Here is a 26,256-nt window from a genome sequence, read left to right on the forward strand (position 1 = left end):
GCCCCTGCCAGGCTGCCAGCAGAGAGACAGACATCCCCTTGTCAGCCGTCTCTTGGGACGACTCTGAATAAGGGGTGTGTTTTCTCCCCGTCCCTGTGCCAGTGTCTGGACGCCAGCCGCCCGTGGCTCTGCTACTGGATCCTGCACAGCTTGGAGCTGCTGGACGAACCCATCCCCCAGATGGTGGCGGCAGAGTGAGTCTGGCGGCGGGGACTCGAGGGTGTTCTCTGGAGCTGTGTTGTGAGTTTGGGGTGCTTTCTGTTTTGTGACTGTTTTATTGATGTTAAATGAAGAACACAGACCGCTTCCAAGAAGCCCATGCTTTTCGTGACCTCCAGTAACTTCCTGAAACTCCTCCACGTTAGAAGCCTATCATAAGCTCGTGGGTAGAAAGGGGCTTTGAACTCCCAAGAGAAGGATTCTGATTTCTTCTGTGGGTTTTTCCTTTGGCTCTTGTTCTGGTCTTTGAGGAAAGGCTTCATCATCAACTCTGGGAGACACGATTCTGCCAGAAAGTACAGTATGCTTCTGTGTGTGTGTGTGGGGGGGGGAGGGGAGGCATGTGTCAACCCAAGGAACAGACACGCCCTGCCTTCCATGAACACCTCCACAGAAGCACCCCCAGTGCCTGGGGACGGTGTCGCTCTCGATGGGACTGGATGTGTTGCCATCTTGGCGTGCAGATGCCATGACTCACAGTTTTCTTAAGACTTGAGAGCTAAGCAACTAAGATTCTTCCCAAACTGCTGGTGTAGATGGTGTCCTCAGGGTGGTACCTCATCCTTAGCAGCTCATCACAATTTTAAAGAAGAGAAACTGATCATCACCCCAGCCTTGGGGATACCTGGGGGAGGGGGGAGGGCAGCCAGGAATCGATCTAACGTCCCAGTTCTCACTGAGAGGGAGCACGTCCCCTCGGCAGCTACTTGAGATCCTCCTCGCCCCTTGGGGCTCCTGAGGGAGAGGAATCTGGGAGGGGAGGCCTCCCACAGCACACAGGGGTGTCTGTACCAGGATGGGTGGAGGCTAGCGGTGCCCCTCCCTGGCCGCAGTGCCCTGCATGAGTCACATTGTCAGGTCAGAAGAACAGAACCGCACATTGTCTCATTCATTCCGTCTTAACAATAACCTCTCATTCTTGCCTTCCTGGGCAGGGTGTCTTGTGATGAATGTGGATAGGGAAGATAATAAAGAATTAGGCCATTAACCCTTGTGATACATACGATGCTTTCTGAGGGAGAGGAGAAATATGCATTGTCTCCCTCGTCACGATGCGGCTACCAGCCTAGCTGCTTTCGAGCTCCAAGTAGGGTTGGATGCAGTTTCCGCAGTAATAGGGGTTTAATGGTCAAAGTAAAGGCCCGTGTGGTTTTGAAATACCAGTTGGGGGTTGCGGCTTGTTTGGGACGTTTCTCCCCCGCACATACACAGTCAGGATTCTGGTAGGGGAATGGAGAAGTCCAGCAGGAGAGAAGGGGAAGGTAAGGGGGCCATTGCTGAGTGAAGTACAGGTGCCCCCAACGGAGAACAGGCCCCTCTGAAGTGGAAGGTCATGATAAGGGGTTCTTGGGTCGGCATCAGTTTTGAGTTTTTGTAGGTTGGTTTAGGTGAGGCTTTCCTGGGGAAGTAAGTGCCAGAATAGCTTTGTGGCGTCTGATAGGAAGAGAGGACCCCTTTAAAGGGCTTTTGACACTGACCCATTGGAGACAACCGAAATAGTCACAGTAGGGTCATGTAATTAAAACTTAAGAAATTATGGTGCAGTTTATACGATGAAATACTCTACAGCCCTTTAAAAATGAAAAGTTAGCAGATGCTAACCAGGTTGTGGTGATCATTTCGCAATGTACACAAATATTAAAGTGTTATGTTGTACATCTGAAATTAACGTTGTATGTCAAGTAGACCACAATAAAATTATATATATGTGTATATTTGTATATAAAAATGTGTATATTTATATAGAGATGTTCATGATTTAAGTGCAAAGGTAGCTTAAAAGATTTCACTTTTATAGAGTAAAAATATAGATGGATCTATGCATGGAAAAACCAAAAGGATGGATACACATGGTAGTTGTCACTTCTGGATAGTGGGGTTAAAGGTGATTTCTTTTTTTCTAAACACATTTTCATTTTCTAAAGTTTCTACATTGAATCTTCATTGTTTTATGATTACTGTTTTAAACCTGAAAGCTGATTTCAAGAACAACTTGATATTGAATGGCTGAGAGTTTCTGCTCCATGGCTGCCTTAAAAGCGTACCTGTGGTTCTGTGGAGCCCTGACTTAACACACCTTTAAAAATTTACTTAGAGCCTTGGCCAGGTGGCTCTGTGGGTTGGAGCATCGTCCATTACACCAAAAGGTTGTGGGATCAATTCCCTGTCAAAGCACATACCTAGGCTGTTGGTTCCATGCCAGGTCGGGGAGCATCTGGGCAACAACTGATGGATGTTTCTCTCTCACATCGATGCCTTTCTTTCTCTCTCTCTAAAAATCAATAAAAATGTATCCTCGGGTGCTGATAATATGAATAGAGCCCCAGTAGCTCTGACCTATAAGGAAAGCAGTTTTTAGTAAGATACAGAGAAATCTTAATGACTTCTCTAAAAATACAGGGATTTGTTTTTTTAGACTACCTGATATAGGATATTGCCTTTTTATTTATTTTTTGCACAGGGGAAAGAAATGCTTTGAAAATGGGGACAGGTTTTTTTTTCTTCTTCTTCTTCTTCATACAAATATTAAGGTGACCTAGAGGCTGAGTTTTGCTCTGGAATTTTATTATTTCCTGCCCTCTTTTCTCCCCACTCCCTCATCTAGTCTCTCTTTCTCTCTCCTCTCTTTCCTATTTGGTTCACTGTTGTGACTCTATTTGTTTAGGGAACAAAATGCCATGCTGAGTTCCCTCTAGTGGACAAAATCACTTTTGTCAGCTGCTGTGACTGCTGATCGAAGCCGACAAGGCCGTTTTTTTTGCTGCGGGTGTCAGACCCCTCAGGAGCAATATATTCATAGGTAGGAATTTAGCTTGTACCCACACATGTAGACGTGTTTACCTAAAGTAAATTAATATTTTGGAACCAGACTAAGGACATTTGCTTTGTTCGTGACGTTAGCACTGAAGGAAGCAGCCTTTACGGAGAACCCCACACTTTGTTATTGAAAGCCGCGTTCACGAAGGGCACGGACCAAATGAAGACCGCAGAGGACCACTGCACTGTTCAGTTAGGCTTTTAGCTTCTGTAAGATCTAAAAATCGTCTTTAACTTAAAACTCGTTTTAGGACTTCTTGCTTATAACATTTTTCCAAAGATTAAATTTACATCTTCACGTATCGGTAAATAACTCCTTAAATATCTTTTCCTTTTAATTCTTAAGTTTAAATCTGATTTGTTTCTTTACCTTTTCGTAAGGACACCTCGTTTGTCTTCTGGGCATTTTGTTTTTGGCCAGCAGCACCAGGCATCTAGTGGGTGGAGGCCAGGGATGCTGCTAACCGTCCTCCCCAGGACAGTCCCCACAACCAGGAATTATCCCGCCCAGTATGTCGTCACGCCAAGGTGGGGAAACCCTGCTGTCAAATAACCACCTTCAGACCTGACCACACACCAAACTGCAGACCCAGAGGACTGCTGGCTCCCGGCTCCCAGTGCGGAGTCAGAGGACCTGCCCCCCTCTGCCGGCTCCCCCGGCCCGGCTCCCGGGTCATCTAGGGAGCTGCTGCCCCCCACCTGTTCATTGCTGCCTCTCCCCAGGGCAGTTCTCCTCTCCCTCGCCGCGTGGAGCTGAAGCTGTTTGACAGCTTGACATTTGAAAGACTTGGCACTAGAAGGAGCTTGATGTCCACTCCTTCCTCTTGCATTTGCATCTGCTCCTGGGCCGTTCTGCTCAAGGGTGACTGTTCCTGTTTCCAAAGCTATAATCTTTGTAACTTATTCTAGACCTGCCATCCGTCTGTGGTCCCTTACTCCGGTGCTGCAGTTTTTCTTACATCTAACCTAAAATCTTGCTGCAAACGAGCTTCCATTTTTGTTTATTGACCAGAAAGTTTGTATAATTACCCTTGATGTTTCTGAGGTATGTGGCGGGGTAGCTTTCTACTGTGGTTGCCTGTAATATTAAGCCTTTTAATCATTTTTATATTTAGCCACTTTTACAACTCTAATCTGAACTCCCTTTGAGTTGGAAAATGGAGGCTTGAGTCAGATATAGTTCTGACCAATAATGTTTTTAACTGGCATTTTTGTTATTGTTCACAACTCATGGACTCTATCATCTGGTCCTTTTTCTGCTACATTCCTAGTCCTTTCCCATCTTATATTTATACACTTTACTCATCCCCCACTCCTGCCGTCCCCTAAATACATATATTACTACTTGCACGTATTTCATTTGTTTTATTCTTATTGGCTTCTGATTTTTGTGTGTGTGTTTTATTTTTTTGTTAATCCTCACCCGAGGATATTTTTTCCATTGATTTTTAGAGAGAGTAGAAGGGAAGGGTAGCGACAGAAAGAAACATGGATATGAGAGAGACACGTCAATTGGGTGCCTCCTGCACTCAGGGATTGAACCTGGGACCCTTCAGTCCTAGGGCCGACGCTCTAACCACTGAGCAAACAGGCTAGGGCTGTGTATTCTTTACTAGCTCTCCAGTGATTCTAATACACACATTTTGAGTTTGAAAATCCCCGATCTAGAAGATAGTTTCCCACTTTGTTGGTAATTGTCACGGAATCTGGAGTGAAATGCCTTGTTGATTTGAAGTCAAATTGATCCACTAGATCTTTTAGTTGTATGACTAAATGAATGATTTGTGAATAATTGTTTTCCACAAAGTGTTAGTTGGTGAATTTCTGGTTCCTAGGATAAGTTTTGATAAAGTATCATTCACATTTTGGTTTTTAGAATTGCTAAGGATTCTGCTGATGACAGCTGGTAGCTTCATGGCCAGGTTGCCAGTTCCTTGAGGGGCAGGCTTCTGGATCAGAATGTTCTGTAATGTGGAAGTGGCTGAGAGTCAAGCAAAGCCCAACCCCTGTGCCCCAGCACAGCCCCAGGGACAGTCAGACGCAGCCCGTCAGCTGATGGAGGTTGGCATGGAGGGATGGCTTAGAGGTGTCTGGTACATTCCGATCCTGGCTCATTCCAGACTTCAGGCTGCAGGGTCAGGAGGGTTGCACTGGCATGATTCTCTCTTGGGAGCTGGGGAAGGGAATGGGTAACTAGGTGACTCTTTTTGTCCTCTTGAATGTGCTAAGTTTTTAGAGCAACTAAAATCTTTTGTGACATAGAATACTTTTATATGCGAGCGCAGCCAGCCTTCGTTGGGACATGTGTTTATTTATTAGCTATTTGCTTCTGGGAAATGCGGCAGAAATTAAGAATGGTTTGGAAAATAGGTTAGGAACAAACTCATTTTCTCTATGAAAAGTAATTGCTATCAACAACATGCCGCAAAGCTGTCTTCCTTCTCTGATTATCAACTTCAGTTTCGATCCTTTTGTTTCTTACAGTAAAATTTTAGGGCAAATGGAATTTATTGTGTATTGTTTTTGACCTGTGACGATTTCAGGACTCCGCTAGCGAGTCAGCCGAATTTTCTATTGCTGTCCCAGCCCAGATAACGGGAGATCTGAAATCAAATATGTTGAGGAAAAGCAACAATAAACTGAGTCTCGGTGGAGAGGAGCTGGACTCCATGCGATCTCTCTGGCAGCCGTAGATAAGAAAGGATGATATGAAAACCCGGAGAAGGCTGCCTGAGCACTGGGAGGACACAGATCTGCAGTTTGTTCCCTTAAACCAGCGGTTCTCAACCTGTGGGTCTCGACCCCTTTGGGGGTTGAACGACCCTTTCACAGGGGTCGCCTAAGACCATCAGAAAACACATATATAATTACATATTGTGGTTTTTTTTCACATCTTTATTGATTTCAGAGAGAATGGGAAAGGGAAAGAGAGATAGAAACATCAATGATGAGAGAGAATCATTGATCGGCTGCCTCCTGCATGTCCCCTACTGGGGATCAAGCCTGCAACCCAGGCATGTGCCCTTGACTGGAATCGAACCTGGGACCCCTCAGTCCGCAGGCTGACGCTCTATCCACTGAGCCAAACCAGTTAGGGCTACATATTGTTTTTGTGATTAATCACTATGCTTTAGTTATGTTCAATTTGTAACAATGAAAATACATCCTGCATATCAGATATTTACATTACGATTCATAACAGTAGCAAAATCACAGTTATGAGGTAGCAACGACAATAATTTTATGGTTGGGGGTCACCACAGCATGAGGAACTGTATTAAAGGGTCGCGGCATTAGGAAGGTTGAGAACCACTGCCTTAAACAGGCCCGTCCTCGGAGGAAGCCTGTGACCCCAGCTGAGTCATGGGGAAAGGACTTGATAACCAGGACTTTCCTGGGGCACCCCCTTCTGGTGAACCTCAGAGGACCTTGGTCAGATAGGGGCTTTCTGGGTTTCACCTGAAACAAGAATGAAACTTCTGGGCAAACCGACGCCAGGTTTGGAGGCAGGAGCTTGACGGCCAGCCCTCACTAGACAGCTTCTCTCAGTGAGGGAACCGGAGCCTGTGGGATTAGTGTGAAAACTCTGCTGAACCCACAGGCCGGGGTGCGTTCTGTGGCCCGAGTCAGCGGAACACACAGGTTTCCACCACTGGGGTGCACGGTTCTCCTAACCATGGCGCAGACTCCACAGAAGCTTGTTCCTTGTCAGTTAAAGGAATAACATTCAGCAGCCCACTGGGGCTTAGGTGGCAGTGGGAATGAGCAGGCATCTCTTTGGATATTCTTGGGGGGCCTCGGTGGGGGATCCTGACCTGGGTGCTCAGTGTGGACAGGAGCAGGAGAGCACCAGCATGAAAAGGTGGGAAGGATGTGGTCAGGAAGCGTGGCAGTCCCCCCAGCTCCGTGAGAGGCTGTTCCTTTCTGCCCAGCCTATGTTCTTCCTTCATGAATAGACCAGTGCTTCAGTGTAAAACGCAGATGGGAGGGCACACAATACTGATGATGGCAGGGTAAGAGTTAGGCCTTTTGCAAGGTTTAACTATGTTTTGTTTTATTTTATCTATTTTATATTTTATCTTATTCTATTCTATTTTATTTTGTAATCCTCACCAGAGGACATGTTTGGGACGGGGGGTGGGGGGGGGGGGGAGAGGAACATCAATGTGAGAGAGAAACATCAACTGGCTGCCTTCTGTACATGCCCTGACCGGGACCAAACCTGCAACCCAGGTATGTGCCCGGACTGGGAATTGAACCCATAGCCTTTTGGTGCACAGGATGATGCTCAACCAACTGAGCCACACTGGCTGGAGGGTTTAACTATTTTAAATATAAATTCAATAAGTGGGAGGAGAGTTTTTTGGTTTATTTTTCCCCTTTTGGAAAGGCATGGATCTGGTAGAATTTGGTGTTTTGAAAAGAATGCTCTCTGACTTTGCTTTCCCCTTTGGCTGTGTACCTAGTGTGTGTCATTTCCTGGAGCTGTGTCAAAGCCCAGATGGTGGCTTTGGAGGGGGCCCTGGCCAGTACCCACACCTTGCACCCACATATGCAGCAGTCAACGCGCTATGCATCATTGGCACCGAGGAGGCCTATGACGTCATTAACAGGTACAGCCAAAGCCAGCAGTGATGGGAGGGCTCCCCGCGGGCAGACACTGCACTGACCATTGCCCTCTCCTGCCTCCCTCCCATTCCTTCCTCAGAGAGAAGCTTCTGCAGTACTTGTATTCTCTGAAGCAACCTGACGGCTCTTTTCTCATGCACGTTGGAGGTGAGGTGGATGTGAGGTGAGTGGGGCTTTCTCAGGCTGCTGCATCCGTAGGTTCCAGAGCTCACCTGCCACGAGAGATGCCAAACCCAAGGACCAACATGGCGAAGCTGCTGCTTTGTCACAGACTGACACGCAGAATGACGTGCGGGTGACACGGTATCACAATCACAGATGATACCGTTGTCCTCAGTCGGCTTCTTTTATGTAAATATCAAAATAGAAGCAAGACAGAAACAAAATCAACTGCTCTTATTTTAAAAGTTAAAAATACATCGATTTGATATGATATACCATTATATATAATAACCATATAGTGTCATACAATCTTTCATCTCTCTGGGATAGAAGGGAGAAAAATGCCCAGAAAGGACTTAGTAAATATTCTTGCCTGGATTTGATGAAATCCTGACAATGTTTAACACCTGAGCAAGAACTGCTCCGGGAGGTGCAGAAACCCTTACGGGCCAGTGGAGTGAGGTGAAATAGACTTGCATTAACTGGTTGGAACCAATTGGTGCAAAAATGATTATTTAACTCAAGAATTGTCTGATGTACGTAGCAAGCAGCTTACTCACCTGGCAGGTGATTGCTCATAAGCATACAGAGAATTCACTGAACACATCATTTCTCAGCGGCAGCGGGTCATTGAGATTGTATACCCAAGTCTTATGACTTAGTCTGAGAAATGCATTTTTATGAGGTTTCTATTCCAAAGCCATCTTATTGCCTATTTGTAAATATGTTTGCTTCTACATGAGTTGATTAATACTCTGGCTTTAACCACTGGCTTGACAGTAGCTGGGAAGGAAAAAGCATGCCAGTGGTGGAGCATAAACTACATTCAGATAAAGCAGGCAGCCGGGCTGTGGAGGCCTTTAGTAAAGGGTTTTCTTCTCTCTGTCACCTGTCTGTTCCAACCAAAAGAGCAGCTTATGTACCTACCTGGAAAGCTGTTTCTACCCATGTCACTTCCGACCCTGGGGGTGTGTTTTCCCTCATATGAAACAGTTCTGACATGGACGACCCAGTTAGGACAGACGCCACAGGTGAAGGGCTCCGCCGCACAAGGCTGCCGCCACTTCAACCGCCAATCACAAGTATTTTGTCCCCAGGTTACCCATACTCTTGCCCGTCTTGGCTGTAAATTGGGGGGTTCCCATGATGCCCTCCTTAGATTCCATAATTTGCTAGAATAGCTCACAGAACTCAGGGAAACCCTTGACTATTGCTGGCACATTCGAAAGGAAACTATAAAGGTTACACATGAACAGCTAGATGAAGAGGTATATAGGGCGATGTCTGGAAGGTTCAGAGCAGGGAGCTTCTGTCCCCATGAAGTTGGGGTGTGCCACCCCCTGGCAGGCACATGATGTGTTCGATCACCCAGAAGCTCCCCAAACCCCTTCATTTAGGGTTTTTATGGGGGTTCCATTCGGTAGGCATGATTGATGAAATCAGTGGATATTGATGCTTAATCCAGTCTCCAACCCCTTTCCTCTGAAAGTTCCAATCTTCTCATCGCCTAGTTCCTTCCTCCAGCAACCAGCCCCTTCCTCCAGGAGTCCCCTCAGGTGTGGCTGAAGGGGGCTTGTTATAAGTCACAGAAGACTGTCCTATCACACCTGTCACTCAGACTATGCCAAGGGCTGAAGGAGCTCTGTGCCAGGAACTGGGGAGAAGACCAAGTAGCTTTCCTATACCACAAGATGTCAGTATCGTTGTTAAAGAGACACTGAGGCACATTAAACAACTTTAAGAGTTTATTTGAGCAAAAATCTGTTTGAATTAGGCAGCACCCAATCTAGCAAACAGCAAGGAGCTCCAAGGAGCTACACAAAGTGACAGCTTTTATAGGCAGAAGGGGTCAGGGCCACGGAAGGTCTGCCAGGCAGAAAGCAGGTTGGTTATTGCAAGGTTACTTTCCTTTAGAGCTGGCAGGATTGGATCAGGCAGATGACCCAACTAGTACTGATCAGGCGGCTCCTGATTGATGGTCTAAGATGCCATTTTGGGGAGAGCTGAAACTAAGTATTGGTTTAGCATAAGTGACTCTATCTGGGGCCTCTGACCTTGTTTCTAACACTGTGTAGGCCAACAGAGCCAATATAACTATTGAAGAAAAGCAGTACAGCATTGTGTTGATACTTCTTAAGGAAAAGTTAAAAGATATTTTTCTCTTCAAAGTCACTACATTTTCATTCCTGTTTTGAAGACATTCCAATCAACTAAGCAGTCTTGAAATTTAACTTTCTAAAACTCCCCGCGATTATTAGGCAAAAGCAAACAAACCCTGGCAAGATCGCTTTGGCATTTTATCCCCTACCTCAGAGACAGAGCATCGAGTGTGTTCCAGAAAGAAGTTCCGTGTTGCTGAAGCGTAGGGGCCCTGTGGGGCAGTGGGAGACGGGGGCTGGAAGGGCCGGCGGGGACAGGTGAGGGGCCCTGAAGTCTTCCGAAGCCCGGAGTTTATTTTAAGGGCAGTGGGAAGGCACTGACACATTGTAAATAGGGAGTGATGTGATCCGTATGTTATTAGTTCCCCAGGTGTAATGAATAGGTTGTAGTATTTTAGCAAAAAGTCTTCCGGTTTCAGGGCTGGAGGGAGGAAGACCGGACAGGAGACTGTCTTGGGTTTGGGTCAGAGCGGCGTGGATGGAGAGCAGTGGACACATTTGAGAGATGTGATGGCTGGATGGAGGGAGAGAGGAAGAAACGGCACCAGAACGATGTATTCTGCTCCCTCCCCATCTCCATGTGAGAGCCAGGACTAGCGAGTGGCTCCTGGCATCCCTTCTCGGTTCTTCGGTTCTTCCGTTTGGGAGAGGCGGGCTGCGATTCTGGCTGCCTCCCTGCCTCCGCAGTTACATTAGGATTCAAGAACAAATGCTCTGGAACCCCTCTGAGAGGCTCGAGGCCTGAAGGAAATTAGATCAGACCTTCGAAGTTAGCCTTTGGTAGACGATAACGTTTGGCACACAGGACCAGAAGCTTCTGGTGCCTGCTGGCGTAGCTCAGCCTCTGCGTGCCTTTGGCCGGCGTGAGCGGGCGGATAAAAATGCTTACAGGATAATAATGCTTGCAGCTTCTGCAGAGATCTCTTTGCAACACCTCAGTCAGTTTGACTTATTATTGTGAATAATATGGAGACTAGACCTTTCTCATTCTTCCCGTTTATCCTTTCTTAGGAGGCCTTGGGAATAGGGGTTGTAAGCAGAATTAGAATTTTTGTCTTCAACATAAAATGGAGCGGAGATGCGGGCTATTTGAAAAGACAGTAGGAGGGAAGAACAGACAGTTTGTAGACATGTTCCATAATAGAAGGTGAAACTGGAGTCAATGTGTCCCAAGGAGAATTGGGGCTGGCAGAATTATTATTCAAATAAAGCAGGATAACATCAAAAAAATTAAAAGGCGTGCTCTTTCTTTTTGATTTAGAAGTGTGTGTGCACATGTGTGTATGTACTGGTTGGTGCTTGAAATCAGAGGTGTTTTGTTTTTTTTCTCTCTCTCTCTGGAGGCCCAAGGAATGTATCTGAGTGGGCCCATCCATTCCTCTCTAATCTAAGCAGCCACCAAGGTCTGGTGCCCTGCATTGCAATGTGTTTGTTGCAGAAAAATAATACAGTTCAGCTTTAACGTGTCCATGCCACAGACAGACGGAAATCCTGGCTCTAAAACAATACTGACATCTGAATGAGTGAGCGTATCAGGAATGCCTGAATGACACCAGGGAATTTTGGAGCAAAATTCACTTTTGACATGAGTTGAGATGGCTGTTATTTCCTCTGATGTCGAGTTGACCATGTGGAGGTCGGGAGAATAGAATGTCATGTTCTTTCACGGGAGCCATGCTGTGAGCAACTCTATCCAAACAGAATGTCATGCCTCTCAGCTGGAGACCCAGGAGGACTGACCCTGTGCCAAGGGTGAGGACAGGAGGTGATTACAGCTTACCAGGCAAAGAGAACCATCTGCCCAAGAAGTTCAGGGAGCCTTATTTAGGCTCTTCCACAAAACTTAACGCTTCCCCCTCTCTTTCTGTCCTTGCAGAAGTGCGTACTGTGCCGCCTCCGTAGCCTCCCTGACCAACATCATCACTCCAGACCTCTTTGCAGGCACTGCTGAATGGATAGCAAGGTGAGAGAAGCTGGGATTTGTCCTGGCCCCTTAGACAGCAGGTGGTCAAAGGACTTCTGAAAACTAAAGGCAATGAGAAAAGACTGGAAGGAAGAGTAAAATGACAAGAGATCCATTAGGGTTGTAGCATGGTGCATTTTAAAATTACTTTAAAAGTTTTCTTTTCCCCCAGATTTCTTTGATGTTGTATTCCAGTTTAGATTGGCAAAGATCAAAAACTTGGTTAGACAGTAATGGTGGGAGTTCAAATGGGTTCATCCAGTTGGAAAGCAATTTGGTAATATCTCAAAGTAGCCCTTGCTGATGACCTAGTGATTCCACTCCTGCAGAAACTCTCACTCAGATGCATGAAAGAGACAAACATAGGTCTTGTTTATAACAGCAAAAAGCTGGAAACAGGTTAAATGGTTGTAAGTACGAAATGGAGAAGTGATTTTTGTACAGGCACATTGGAATATAATATAGCCGTCAAAATGAATGAACGAGAGCTGCATGTATCAGTATGGACAAATCTCAAAAACAGTGTTTAGTAAAAAAGGGGGGAGGATGTTAAAACATGCCAATCAGGATATTTACTTAAAATTTTAAAATATGCAAAACAATTCTATATTGTTTATGGGAAGAATCACATGCAATAATGTAAAAACATGCATGGGAGCCCTGACCAGTGTGGCTCAGTTGGTTGGGTGTCGCTCCGTGCATTGAAAGTTTGCCAGTTTGATTCCCGGTCCGGGCACATGCCTGGATTGAGGGCTCCCGGGTAGGGGGCATGCAGGAGGCAACTGATCAAAATTTCACTCTCACATTGATGTTCCTCTATCCCCCTTCCTCTCTCTCTAAAAAAATAAATTTAAAAATCCTTTTTAAAAGTTATTAAAAACACACACACACACACGCATGGGAAAGTTAAACAGCAAATTCAGGACAGTGGTTACATTTGGGGAGAGAGTAAAAGAAATGAGGTCAGGGAGGTCTACACATCTCCACGGAAGACTTCAACTCTATCTAATTGTTTATTTCTTTAAAATATTTTTTAAAAACCCTGAAATGTACATGGGTAATTAAAGGTAGGTATCAGATACATGTATGTTCCCTATATTATTTCCTATACTTTCCTGGATGCTTCAAATATTTCATCATTAAAAAATAGAAGACAAACCCTAGCCAGTTTGGCTCAGTGTTTAGAGAGTTGGCCTGTGGACTGAAGGGTCCTGGTTGATTCTGGTCAAGGGCACATGCCTAGGTTGCAAGGGGCGTGCAGGAGGCAACTGATCAATGATTCTCTCTCATCATTGATGTTTCTATCTCTCCTTCTCCCTTCCTTTCTGAAATCAATAAAAATATATTTAAAAAAAAAGAAAACAAAAGGTATAGTAGATACATGTGTATATTATAGAAAGATATCCAAACTGTATGTTTTTTTAATATTTCTATTTTTATCAAAGTAATACTTATTACTATGAAAATATAAGTTATAGCTAAATCAGATGATGTACTATGATACTATTTATTTTTTTGTAAAACTTTTATTTTCTTAGAATGAATCATTACTTCTTTTTAAAAATGTATGTACCATGAATTCATCCCCCCAAATTACTCTCAATGCGGTCAAGCACTTCAGATAATGTATCCATTCCCGTGTGTGTGTGTGTGTGTGTGTGTGTGTGTGTATTTGTGTACATGTGCGCACGTGTGTGTTTGAGTTATCCCACCTGGAGCCCTCTGCCCTCCTGCTTCTGTCTGGACAGATTGCTCTCAGCTTGCACACAGCGGGCATCCACCAGCTTCGTTTCAGCATAAAATTCACTTCACTCCTCTCCTTTGTTGAAGCCCTGTCCTCCTTTCTCTTGGTTTACTAACTCATGTTAATGAAGCACATACTCCAATAGATCTTCCAAAAGAGCAATTGGTGACACATTTTTTAAAAGTTTTAAATTAAATTTATTGGGGTGACATTGGTTATGGTGATACATTTTTTAAAATACATATTTTTATTGATTTCAGAGTGGAAGGGAGAGGGAGAGATAGAAATATCAATGATGAGAGGGAATCATTGATTGGCTGCCTCCTGCACATCCCTCACTGGGGAATGAGCTCACAACCCAGGCATGTGCCCTGACCGGGATTCAAACTGTGACTTCCTGATTCATAGGCCGATGCTCAACCACTGAGCCACACCAGCCAGGCGGTGATACATGTTGTAAGATTTTACATATATCTATTCTAGTCTCACATTTGATTAGTAGTTTATTTGGTTAGAGATTTCTAAATTGAAAATTATAAGTTGTATTCCTTCAGAATTTTTAAGTATTGTTCCATTATCTTCTGGCTCCCAGTGTCATCGTTAAAAAAGTTGATAATAATAATAGCCAACATTTACTGAGGGCTTGGTATGTAATAATAGTGGAGTAGTTTAGGGATTGAGAGTATAGGCTTTTGAGTTAGAGTGCCTGGGTTTGGTTATTTTTATACTTTCTGTTGCTCAGTTGGAATTTTTTATTCATTACAAGTATATTTTTCTTCACTTCACTGAAATAAATATATAATTATAATACCTGCTTCAAAATCCTTCTCTGGTAATTTTAATATCAGGGTGTCTTTGAGTAAGTATGTCATATTTTCCTGATTCTACATATGTCAAGTACTTCTATAGCCTTTGAAATGACTGTGTAGTGTTCTGTTGTACAGATACACCAGGATTTATATAATTAGTCCCTTACTGTTGAGCTCCTGTGCTGACGCTAATATTTTATGGTTATGAATGGGAATATAGTAAACATTCTTATAATCTGATCTTTGGAAACACTCTTATTTTATAGGATTAATTACTAGAAATGACCCTGTATTTCTGGGCCAAAGATTATGCATGTTTTAATGCCTAGAAAATACACTCTTAATATATAGTCTAACCTCAAATTATAATAATAGTAATAATAATAAATGAGTAATTTGGATACATAAGAAACCATAAATTAAAAAATAAGTTATTGTGGCCCTAACTGGTTTGGCTCAGTGGCTAGAGCAGGAGGGCCACAATGGGTTCTTAAACTAGACCGGAGGGCCGGAACAAAAGCATGGATGGAGTGTTTGTGTGAGCTAATATAAATTCAAAGTAAACATCATTACATAAAAGGGTACGGTCTTTTTTTTTTTAGTTTTATTCATTTCAAACGGGCCGGATCCGGCCCGCGGGCCATAGTTTGCCCACGGCTGGGCTAGAGTATCAGCCTGTGGACCGAAGGGGTTTGGGTTTGATTCTGGTCAAGGGCATGTACCTTGGCTGCAAGCTCCTCCCTAGCCCAGACCCTGGTTCGGGCTCATGCAGGAGGCAGCCAATCGATGTGTTTCTCTCAGATCAATATTTCTATCTTTTCCTCTCTCTTCCACTCTCTTTAAAAATCAATGGAAAAATATCCTTGGGTGAGGATTTTTAAAAAATAATAAAAACAATAAAAAAATAAGTTATTTTAGGTAGTTATAAAGGCATACATGTTTACTATAGAAACTCTTGAAAATACAGAAGAATAGGAAAAATATTAGCAATAGAGCTGTACTAAAAGATAACCAGAATTAGCAATTATTTTTCAATTTTATAACTTTTTTCCAAAAAGTAATGCTTTGAGGTGCTGTGTTTGTTACATAAGTAGACTATTTCTGAGTTTCCTTTTTTTGGTGGTGGTGGGGGGAGGCATTTCCAAAAGTTAATTAGGTGACATCTTTCTATTCATGGTTGTGGTTTATGCCTTAATGTGAGTGAACACATTCTTTGCCTCCCAGGGTCCTACATTTGTGCCCATCCACTCAGCCCGGCCTCTCATTGGTTGACACTGACCCCTTAATCTCCTTTCTCAATCTTCTCCCAGGTGTCAGAATTGGGAAGGTGGCATTGGTGGGGTGCCAGGGATGGAAGCCCACGGAGGCTACACTTTCTGTGGCCTGGCCGCACTGGTCATCCTGAAGAAGGAACGTTCCTTAAACTTGAAGAACTTATTGGTAAGTGTCTGTTGATCCATCTTCCTCCCAGGCCCCCAGGCCCCAGTGATGTGACCACTCAGACAGGCTTGTGGGAAGGTCTGGCTCTGGGAGGGCGGATAGCTCCTGCCTTGAGCTCGTGAACCAGAAGTGCTATAAAGCAAGTACGTCAAACTCGCGGCCCGAGGGCCACATGCCTCATTTATTTGGCCCTTTGAGTTTGACATGCTTGCTGTAAAGCTTTAGATAGAGTTGCTAGAGTGCTCACGCTGCTCTGAGGAAGTGGAAGGAGTGGACAGCTGCTCTCAGTTTCATCTCCCTTCTGCCTGCCCGCCCGTCTTCCTGCTCTGAACTTTCTACATGGTGCGTTGGGCCAACTCCAGCGTTTTCTTGAGTCCCTCAGACATCTGGGATGAGCCAGAGTACCTTCCCCAGACTTCCAAGAAAAACGTAGCTTCAGTCTCTTAAAATTAGGGGTTATCATGAGTCTTAGAATATCCCACGAGAAGAATTTATGAGAAGCTTTGAGGCATCTCGAAGCCAAGCTTTTATTACCTACCACGCTATGTGAACACTCAGTCACCAAATTTAAATTTGCTGGGCAGAGCTGGGTAATTGCATTGAGCAGGCGGCCCACACATTTATATCTGGACTCCAAGCTCCTGACCAATATTCAGAATGAACTCGGAAAACGGTCAGCTTCAAGGAGCCACTAGATTATAGTTAAATTATCATTGGAGGCCTTGTGCACAAACTCACACACCCACAGCCACCCAGGAGATGTCTTGGGGAAGCGTCTTCTCTCTGATCATGACCTTACAGCAAACCGCTGCAATTGACAGTCATCTTTTCTCCCCAAGTTCATATGTCAGGCTCCTATCGTGGGAGTTGTCGTGAGACCCATCGAGAGCTTCCTGGAGACTCTCTGTCATACTCTGTAGGGAGATGACCGGCAGCGTTTTGTCTTCCTCCGTAGGGACCTCCTAAAGCATATTCTTCGAAGGCTGTTAAAGGCTTGAAGATTCATACTGAAATGGCCAACTTTGTGCACTAGACTCTGAAATCCACTAAAATCTGATGACTAACGGCGCATGAAACATAGACCCTCCACCTCCCAGGCAGAAGTAAAGAATATAATTAGCGCCCTAACCGGTTTGGCTTAGTGGATAGAGCATAGGCCTGTGGATTGAGGGGTCCCAGGTTCGATTCTGGTCAAGGGCATGTACCTTGGTTGCGGGCACATCCCCAGTAGGAGTTGTACAGGAGGCAGCTGATCGATGTTTCTCTTTCATCGATGTTTCTAACTCTCTATCCCTCTCCTTTCTTCTCTGTAAAAATTCAATAAAATATATTTTTTAAAAAAAAGAATATAATTAGCAAATGCCTCCGTTATAGATATTCTAGATTTGGGCCCTGTCCTCTACCACTTCCTGGCCATGTGACCTTGGGAAACTTGTCTAATCTGTTTCAGCTCCAGCTCCCCTCCCCCCTCTCTATAAGGGAGAGATAATAGTTCCTTGAGGGTTAAAGGAGTGAACGTATATGAACAGCCTGGCACCTAGTAGGTGCTCAATAAATGTTAGTGTCCTTCTTACCAAACTCCCCCCCCTCCCCCTCCCATTTGCTTTGGGAGAACTAGGCCCTCTATCTGGAGGGTTTTATATAGTCAATAGAATGAACCCATGGGCTTAGACACTGGAAAAAATTTTAGTCTGGCTTAAAAACACTTAATCTGTGGGGTAAGTAAAATGAAGACTGGACCTCCCATGAGAGTGCCAGTTATCTCTCTTCTTCATTAAATGGCATCATCCCTAAAGCACTGGTTTATTTAAGACAACCGGGGATATACTAGTGCCTCCATCTGCAGTGCAATTTACTTATTTGTTTTTTTGGTCTTTTTTTTTTAAGAACTTGGGATTGTGGCTTTCTGAGTGGGTGTTGCCTTAAACAGGGATATCATCTAAACTCTACAACCATTAACATTAACTTAAAGGAGGACTGGAATCCCCTCCCCGCCCCGCTCTCCCCTCCCCCATCCCCCCTCCAGTCCCCCCCCCCCACACACACTTTCTTTTTTTTTTTAAATATATTTTTATTGATTTTAGAGAGGAAGGGAGAGGGATAGAAACATCAATGATGAGAGAGAATCATTGATAGGCTGCCTCCTGCATGCCCCCTACTGGGGATCAAGCCCACAACCCAGGCATGAGCCCTTGGGACCCTTCAGTCCGCAGGCCGACGCTCTATCCAGTGAGCCAAACTGGCTAGGGCCACACACACACTTTCTGCAAGCGTTCCGTGTGGCTACTTTCAGGAACTCAGCCTAGTAAGAATCTAGGTGCAGGGAAATACCCTACTCTGCACCGTTCAGTTACCATGGCAGCTGTGGAAGCCCATGGCTGGTGGCTGCAACCGGCTTGCAGGGCGGGGAGGGAAATGGAAATACCATTATCTGCTCAGCCAGCTGGTCCTGCTCGTTCCTAGGGCCCCAACCTGTGACTATCTTGATCTTAGTAGTCGAGCGTGTTTAGAAAGTTGGAGATAAGCGAGGAATGCTAATATCATGTGACCACTGAGTGACATCAAGAGCCATTTTACAGGTCCAAAGTAAAAGATTTTCTTCTGTCAGCCAACCAGGTTCCCTGGAGAGAGGCTAGACTGGACACAGCCACCATCAGCCATCAGAGCCGTAATCGGCCGTTGGGACGAATGGCTTCTGCTTCCATTCTTGCAAGGGACTTGCTTAGAGGCCTGGGATGAATTTCCTCAGGAGCCAAGTAAAAGTCAGGAACAGTTTGAGATCATCGGATGGGATGGAGCACAAAATTCCATTTATCTGCTTTTAATAAACTTCCCTGAGCAGAGGACGTGATTAGAAATGAGTTCCTGGTGGTCTTGCCTTCAGTGTCCTAGCGAAGCCCCATTTAAGAGACATTTGCAGATCTCCTTTCAAGCCAGCGTGGCCTTTTCATCCCCTCAGCACCGAACCCATTTGAACCTGGTAAAAGGCGGCTAATTGTGCTAGGCTCGAGCAGAGATCCATGCTGGTTGCCTCGAAAGGGTGGGCTGAAGTGCTCCACTTGAGGTCTGAGGTCTGAGGGGAAAGAGGTAAGCAGCCACAGCACCAGAGCTGTGAGCACCAGGAAGCCAAGATCGGCCTCTGGAGCTGGTCTTGTCTCCGTTAGCTGACAGCTGCCTCTCCCTCTTTGTCTCTTTCTCAGCAATGGGTGACCAGCCGGCAGATGCGGTTTGAAGGTGGGTTTCAAGGCCGCTGCAACAAGCTGGTGGACGGCTGCTACTCCTTCTGGCAGGCGGGGCTGCTCCCCCTCCTGCACCGCGCGCTGCACGCCCAAGGTGAGCGGAGCTGCTGGCGAGGGCGAGGTGGTGGCCTGGGCTGCTCACCAAGCCACGGAGTCAGCGTGCATTTCCAAGGGGTTGAAATAGCTCTGTCTCTCCTGGATGTTGAGTTCCCACCCAGTGTGGGACCTCGTCTCAGGCATGCACGTACAGACTCGGGTAGGAATTGGTTCCAGTGGTTAGGGGGTCATGGCTGCTTCACACTGGCTGTGCCTAGAGGAGGCGGGCGCCTGTCCTGGGCTCCAAGGTGACTGCCACCTCAGCTGTGTGTGAAGCCACAGTTTCCAGTGCAGTGCTCTGTACTCGTCACATCAGAACCGAAAACCCATGCTGCGCCCATGGCAACTGCATAAAGGGGCAGAGAGCCAGAACACACAGAGAAAAGACCCGCCGTGTCTGTCTGGCTGCATCCTTGCCACCTCAGAAATGTATTTTAAAATGTTGGAGAGCCCGGCCGGTGTGGCTCAATGGTTGAGCGTTGACCTATGAACCAGGAGATCATGGTTCAATTCCCGGTCAGGGCACATGCCTGGGTTGCGGGCTCAATCCTCAGTGGGGGACGTGCAGGAGGCAGCTGATCCATGATTCTCTCTAATCATTGATGTTTCTATCTCTATCTCCCTCTCCTTTCCTCTCTGAAATAAAATAATAATAATAATAATAATAATAATAATAATAATAAAATGTTGAAGAATCTGAAACACAGGTTTGTCCCACCGGCACTGCTGGAGTGGAGGGACCCGTGTTCTTCTGTGGCGTCTCCACTGGGAACAACCAAAAACCAAAGCAGTTAGACAGCAAGCAAGGCCTCTGGGAGCCTCCCCTGATTACCTCCTGAAATCTCAGCTGCCTGCTGACTCCTGAATTATCTCCCCCCGACTATTTTGTGTGAGAACAGGATGTCCCTGAGGAAGCAGTGGGAGAGGGGAGGCGTGGCTCTCTGCTGGGTGCCGATCTCTTCTTGGAGTGAGGTCCCTTGGCCCAGGGGAAGCTTTTCTTTGGACTTGGCGGCTGGGCAATCAATTGCTCAGCTGGAGAAGATGAGATTCTTTTCTACTGCCCGCCCCACCCCTAACGCACACGTACACACGTTCTCTCCTTGTTTGGCTGTTCTTTCGGAGCCCCTTTCTTTAGTTTCTTAATTTCACTTGAGTTGCGGCACTTTTGAGACTGAATTGAAGTAAGCGGGGCCTCTGTCCTGCCCTCCCATTCGCTTTGTCTCGGTCTGTCCTGAGATGCTTGGCCTGGGGCCCCTGGGCTTCCGGTCTCAGGGCCGTAGACCTACCAATCCCCTGACTCTGGCCTGACCACTACAGTGTGTGTGTGTGTGGGGTGGGGGGAGGGGGGGCGCGGGTTGGGAATTCGCCTAGAGTCCAGAAATAACACGGGGTTTTAGTGAACTTTTTATTGGAACTGGTGAGACCGAGCCCCTGGTAAAACCGCCAGCCTTGCACAAACCTGTCCCTGGCAGGGGTGAGACGCAGTCGCCCTGCAGTTGCCAGGAAAATGCGGAGAGAGCTGTAACAGGAGCACCACGTGCCAAAGTCTTCAAGGGGGGCCCCGGTTGACATTTTGTTTATTGTAGCACCAGCTCTGGAGGACGAGTCACACCCAAAGCTTTGCCCGTGGAAAGGTTGCCTGGGAATCTTGGTGCTCCCAGCTTTCTTCATGCCTGGGAGAAGGCCCGTGTTGGGCCGACACTTGACACTCGCGATCCTCAGAAACAGTGGGCTTGGGCCAGGCGGGTCTGGGAAGAAGGGGAGTGTTTTGAACGGTGGGCCAAATGCTGACGTTGGGAGTCAAAAGGAGTTGCAGTGGGGAAACTTATTTAGAATAGACTGTGATCAGAACTAGGCTTAGAGCATTCTGCATGGAATTCCAGTTTCCGCGGAGAGCTGACTCCAAAAAACTCATGGGAGAGATCTGGGTTGTGAAATGGCAGGTGATGTTCGTTTTCTTTCTTTTTTTATTTTTATTTTCCAATTTTTCTACAATGACTTTGTATTTCTATATAAAGAAAACCAACAGAAGTTATTTTACAAAAGAAGGGAAATTACATAAACAAAACAAGTAGCAAGGTGGGGAACATATTTGTGACAAACCATGAAGGGCTCATGTCTTTAATTTGAGAAAGTCATCTGGGTCAACAGGGAACAGCGAAACAACCCAGGCGAAAAACAGGCACGGGCTCTGAACAGGCAGGTTCGGGACGGACAGAGACAGAACTCACGGACTCGGGCAACAGTGTGGTGGGAGGGGTGGGTGGAGGTAGGAGGGGGAAGGGGGGTGGTAAATGGTGATGGAAAAAAAGTTAAAAAAAGAAAAAGAAGAACTGCTGTTATTATTACTTCTACAACTGCTGCTGCTGCTGGCAGCTGAGACTCACCAAGCACTCACCATCAGCCAGGGACTGAGCTGAGTCTTTCACATAGATTTCCTCATTTGACCCTCAAAACAGCCTTTTGCAATAGGTGCTATTGTTATTCCCATTTTACAGATGAGGAAACAATACATCGAGGGTAAGCGACTTGCTTTATAAATCCCTGATTGACACCTACGAAGGTGTCAGAGCTCTGCTCGGTTACCACCACGGATGGCCATCAATCACACGAAAAGGCAAAGGCAATAAACTGCAAACAGAAACAGTGGGGCACTATTCGTTTTTTGCTATCAGACTGACAGATTAGAAACCTTGATACTCTCTGTAGGGGAAAGTGTGGAAAATGCACGTTTGTACTATTAGTTGGGGTGGAAATACGTGCATCATTTTTTGGAGGGTGGTTTGGAGGCATCTGTTTAAATTATTTGAACCCTGCATGTGCACTGTCAGGAATTTACCTGCAGTGATGTGACCAAAGATGTGTACTGAAGTGGAGTTTTAATAGAAAACAACCCACTGCCCAACAAAAGGTCAGCCGTTAAATAAATTATGATCCCTCCATGCAGTGCTGCATACAATGATGTGGAAAGCTCTCCAGGACACAGCCCAAAGTGCGAAAGGCCAGGCCTGGAGCAGTCCGTGTGCACACAGGCCGGCATCCACACAGCCTTTCCTAGACTCGGGCACAAAGCCCCTTTAACAGTGGGGGCCTCTGGGAGAGGGGAGGAAGGGCGGGGGGTAAAGGGGGAGGAGGACAGCACTTCCTTCTTAAATTTGCCCTCTGTACTATACTCTGCCCTCCCCTCCCCCTCCGTTTGTTTTTTGTTTTTTATTGTGTGCATTGCTACTTTTAGTAGATGAATAAATACACGTTTAAAAGGTGGTGATCCTATTGCTAACTAAAAAGATAAACAGGGATCGACATAGGTCAGCACATGAACCCAAGCTGGACCCTGACTCTGCGAGTGGCCGTCAGTAGTTCCTGGGGGTGGATGCCTAAGGCGTGTAGAAGACAGTGTTTGAGTAGAAGCATGAGTTATTGGTGTCTTAAAAATATCAAATACTGACTAAATTAGTGAATTATTTGGAATAGTTGGAGGAATAGGAAAGCAGCAGGCCTGTGAGTTTCTGTCCAGATTGGTTCCTCGTTGCTTGTTTGTTCTTGGGGACATGCCCCGAGCCTGTGTTTGGCCACCTGTGAAATTAAGCTACATGTGGCCGCACCTGTCACTTACTGTTTGGAGGAACTTTTCATTTCTTAGATAAAAGGAACCTTTGGAATGCAAAATGGCATGATAAGGAGGATCTGTAATTTCAGGGAGAGGCATGAAGGATTTAAAAGCTGACTCCAGTGCACAGTGTCACCCTGTAATCATATCTCCCTTCATCTCACGATGATTCCGTGTGCGGTGTGCAAATTCAAGTTCTCTGGAAGCTGCTTGTCGAGGTTATGAACTTGGAGCTCTCAGACTTCAGTCGTGTGGGAGGTAACCGAAGCACTCTGTAATCTGTCCGACAGTAAACATAGCATTTTCTTTCCAGATTCTAATTTTTGTGATAGGTTATCATTTACCTTATAATAACAGCCTTTTATTTCATATAGGATATGAAATAAAGGTATATTTTATACAGATGCTTAACGCTATTATCCTAAAGTTTAATAAATATGCATTTTAAAATAATAGCTTTCTTGAGACATAATTCACATGCCATACAATTCACCCATTTAAAGCACACAATTTAATGGTTTTTAGTGTATATATAGAGTTGTGCAGCCATCACCATAATCAGTGTTAGCGTTTTTATCACCCCTCCCCCCCCCAGAATCCCTGTACCCATTAAATATGCTTCTTTAAAGAAGAAATTACAAAGGCAAAATCAACAGTGTGATTACAGAATATGTGTAATATATACTAGTAGTATATATTTTTTTTCTTTCTTTAAAACCCATGTAACCAAACAAAAGGGGAAATATGTGTAGCATATGATACAGGCAAAGGATAAATATAATGGAAAGCTAGATTGGTAAAATAGATTCTTGGACCTCAGAAGACAAAGGACCAACAGACACTCTCAAAAAGAAATACAACGAGTAAATAAAAGTCATGGGACAATTTCACTCTAATTAGTAACCAAAGGCATGTAAATCAAAACAAATGATCAGGTACTGTTTCTTTTTAACATTTTAAATACTGAGAATTTTTTAAGTAATCAATGCTGGAGGTAGTACAGGAACATCTTAAATTTTGCTGGTGGCTATATAAAATTTTAAAGCAGTTTATCAGTATCTATTAAAAGCCTTAAAAATGTTATTCCCTTTACCTGAATAATTCCACTCCTGTCAATCTGTTGGAAGAAAGTAATTCTAACACAGAGAAGCCTCACAAAGATGTGTATTGCAGCATTTTTTAGTAATTTTGCAAGGAACTGGAAAACATTGGAAATAAGGAAAAGGAGATAAGGTGAAGTCCCTTCATAGATGTCTGTATCTTCTACAAAGTCAGCTGTGCTCATAGGTGGGGAAAGAAGAAAGGGGAGTAATTAAAGTAGTGCGAGGGATTCAGTGAGCATGCGCTACGCTGAGCGAGCCTGAGGGGGGCCTCAGAGCTCTCTCCTGCTGCTGGGCTCAGTTCCTATGTGCCTCTCCAGAGTGAGCATCTCAGGGACCGAGCATGACTCAGGTGTTGAAGATGGATGGTGTTTGTACATGACCCTCAAATGTCCACTGCACCACATTGAGTGCTCAAACCAGGAAACAGTGATCACTTTCCAGCTGCCCCATCTCTTCCTCGCTCATTTCAGAAATTTGTAAACATATGTATGTGTGTGTGTGTGTGTGTGTGTATGTGTGTGTGTGTATATTATATGGTATACATCAGTGGTTCCCAAACTTATTTGGCCTACCGCCCCCTTTCCAGAAAAAATATTACTCAGCGCCCCCTGGAAATTAAATTTTTTTAAATTTTAATAGCAATTAAACAGAAAGATATATGTATTAATGTTTCTACCTTTTTCGTAAAATATAGTAAAGAAAGGTGTAAATTAGAAACATTGAAGTTTGAAATTATGAAACTATTTATTGAACTCAGAATAGAAAGGTAATACAAAAAAAGTTAAAACAAATGCACCTGTGGCCATCACCGCCCCCCTGGATCGCTGCAGCGCCCACCAGGGGGCGGTAGCGCCCACTTTGGGAATCACTGGTATACATATATATGTCCCACAATTAAATATTTTGCTTACACACTCTCTCTTATATACTGCATTTACTGTATTGCAGTATATAACATTGACAAATTTTTATCATAGAAGATTCTATGCTCATATATATGAAAGTTTTGGCCCACTGTCTATATTAATACAGTTACCATGTGCATCCACTTAATGAAATGCTACATAGCTCTTCAGAATGATGGTTATGAAGATTATGTAGTAGAACAGGAAAGTTTATATCTATAGTGTTAAATGAAAAACTTAAGATATAATCTATAGATGTAAAAGGCTAATATGCTAAGTGTCCGACCAGTCGTTATGATGCGCACTGACCACCGAGGGGCAGACGCTCAATGCAGGAGCTGCCAAGCTGCAGTGACTTGGCAGCAGCGGTTCTTGGGTGACGCACCCCAAAACCTGAGAGGAAGAAGCATGATTCCTCGCAGGGTCATGTGATTCCACCTTCGGCCGTGGGTTATGTTGTTGTTGGGGCACTGTTGACCCTGAATCTGGTTTACTGCACACTTGCATTTGCGCTCCATACCCTGTATAACAGCAACTTTGCAGAGCGCCCTCTCGCACTCCGGGACCCCTCGGGAGATGTTGGAGGGCCAATTTCGGCCCTGATCCCCGCAGGCCAGGCTGAGGGACCCCACCTGCTGCAGGGACCCCTCTCACTCTGCAGATGCTGGGGAGGGACCGTGGGGGGTTGGCTCCAGGGCATATCTGGCCGGTCTCACCCAGTCCTGCCCTGCCGGCCACCTTCTAATTAATTTCTTTTCAATGTGCAGGAATCCATGCACCGGGTCACTACTAGTATAATAACTATATAGAAAATTGCTTAGAAACAAAGAAAAAATGGCTTTCAATTGCCGTTTACAGATTGTTTGCTATCTTTGAAGCCCAGGTATCAAAGTATAAAATTGACCAAGGACTTAATGAACATCTTATATGTGTATTTTTTAAAGCTGTTTTTACTTTATATTTTTTATCCTCACTTGAGGACATTTTTCATTGATTTTAGAGAGAGGGGAAGGGAGAGAGAGAGAACAATGTGAGAGAGAAACATTGATCGGTTGCCTCCCACATGCACCCCAACCGGGCCACAACCTTTTGATGCACCGGATGGTGCCCAACCTACTGAGCCATGCCAGCCAGGGCCTATATGTGTATTTTTAAGAAAATCAACCCCATGTAAATGTTTCCACCCACATCTATCTCTCGGTGATTTGTCCCTCCTCCCCACCTGATTACCATGTGGCCCACAGAATTCTCTGATCATACTGATAGAACTTTAGAGTGAAGAAGCGCAGTACTTTAGTATTATTAGCACAATTGCCCGTTTCTACTCGGGCTACCATGTTACATGATACAGGAGGGCAGTT

The 26,256-nt window shown here is 45.1% G+C and overlaps 1 protein-coding gene across 1 annotated transcript in view; it reads left to right on the top strand.

The window, feature by feature from the left end:
* The window catches only part of FNTB (farnesyltransferase, CAAX box, beta), a 61,559-nt gene that overhangs the window by 25,599 nt on the left and 9,704 nt on the right, over window positions 1-26,256 (top strand). The window contains exons 4-9 of the mRNA XM_006090972.3: window positions 103-194; window positions 7,503-7,649; window positions 7,745-7,828; window positions 11,863-11,949; window positions 15,813-15,942; window positions 19,143-19,275. Coding sequence (XP_006091034.1) covers window positions 103-194; window positions 7,503-7,649; window positions 7,745-7,828; window positions 11,863-11,949; window positions 15,813-15,942; window positions 19,143-19,275 — 673 coding nt within the window. The remainder of the gene's footprint in view (window positions 1-102; window positions 195-7,502; window positions 7,650-7,744; window positions 7,829-11,862; window positions 11,950-15,812; window positions 15,943-19,142; window positions 19,276-26,256) is intronic.

Source organism: Myotis lucifugus, unplaced genomic scaffold, assembly GCF_000147115.1.
Source record: "Myotis lucifugus unplaced genomic scaffold, Myoluc2.0 scaffold_85, whole genome shotgun sequence".
NCBI lineage: Eukaryota > Metazoa > Chordata > Mammalia > Chiroptera > Vespertilionidae > Myotis > Myotis lucifugus.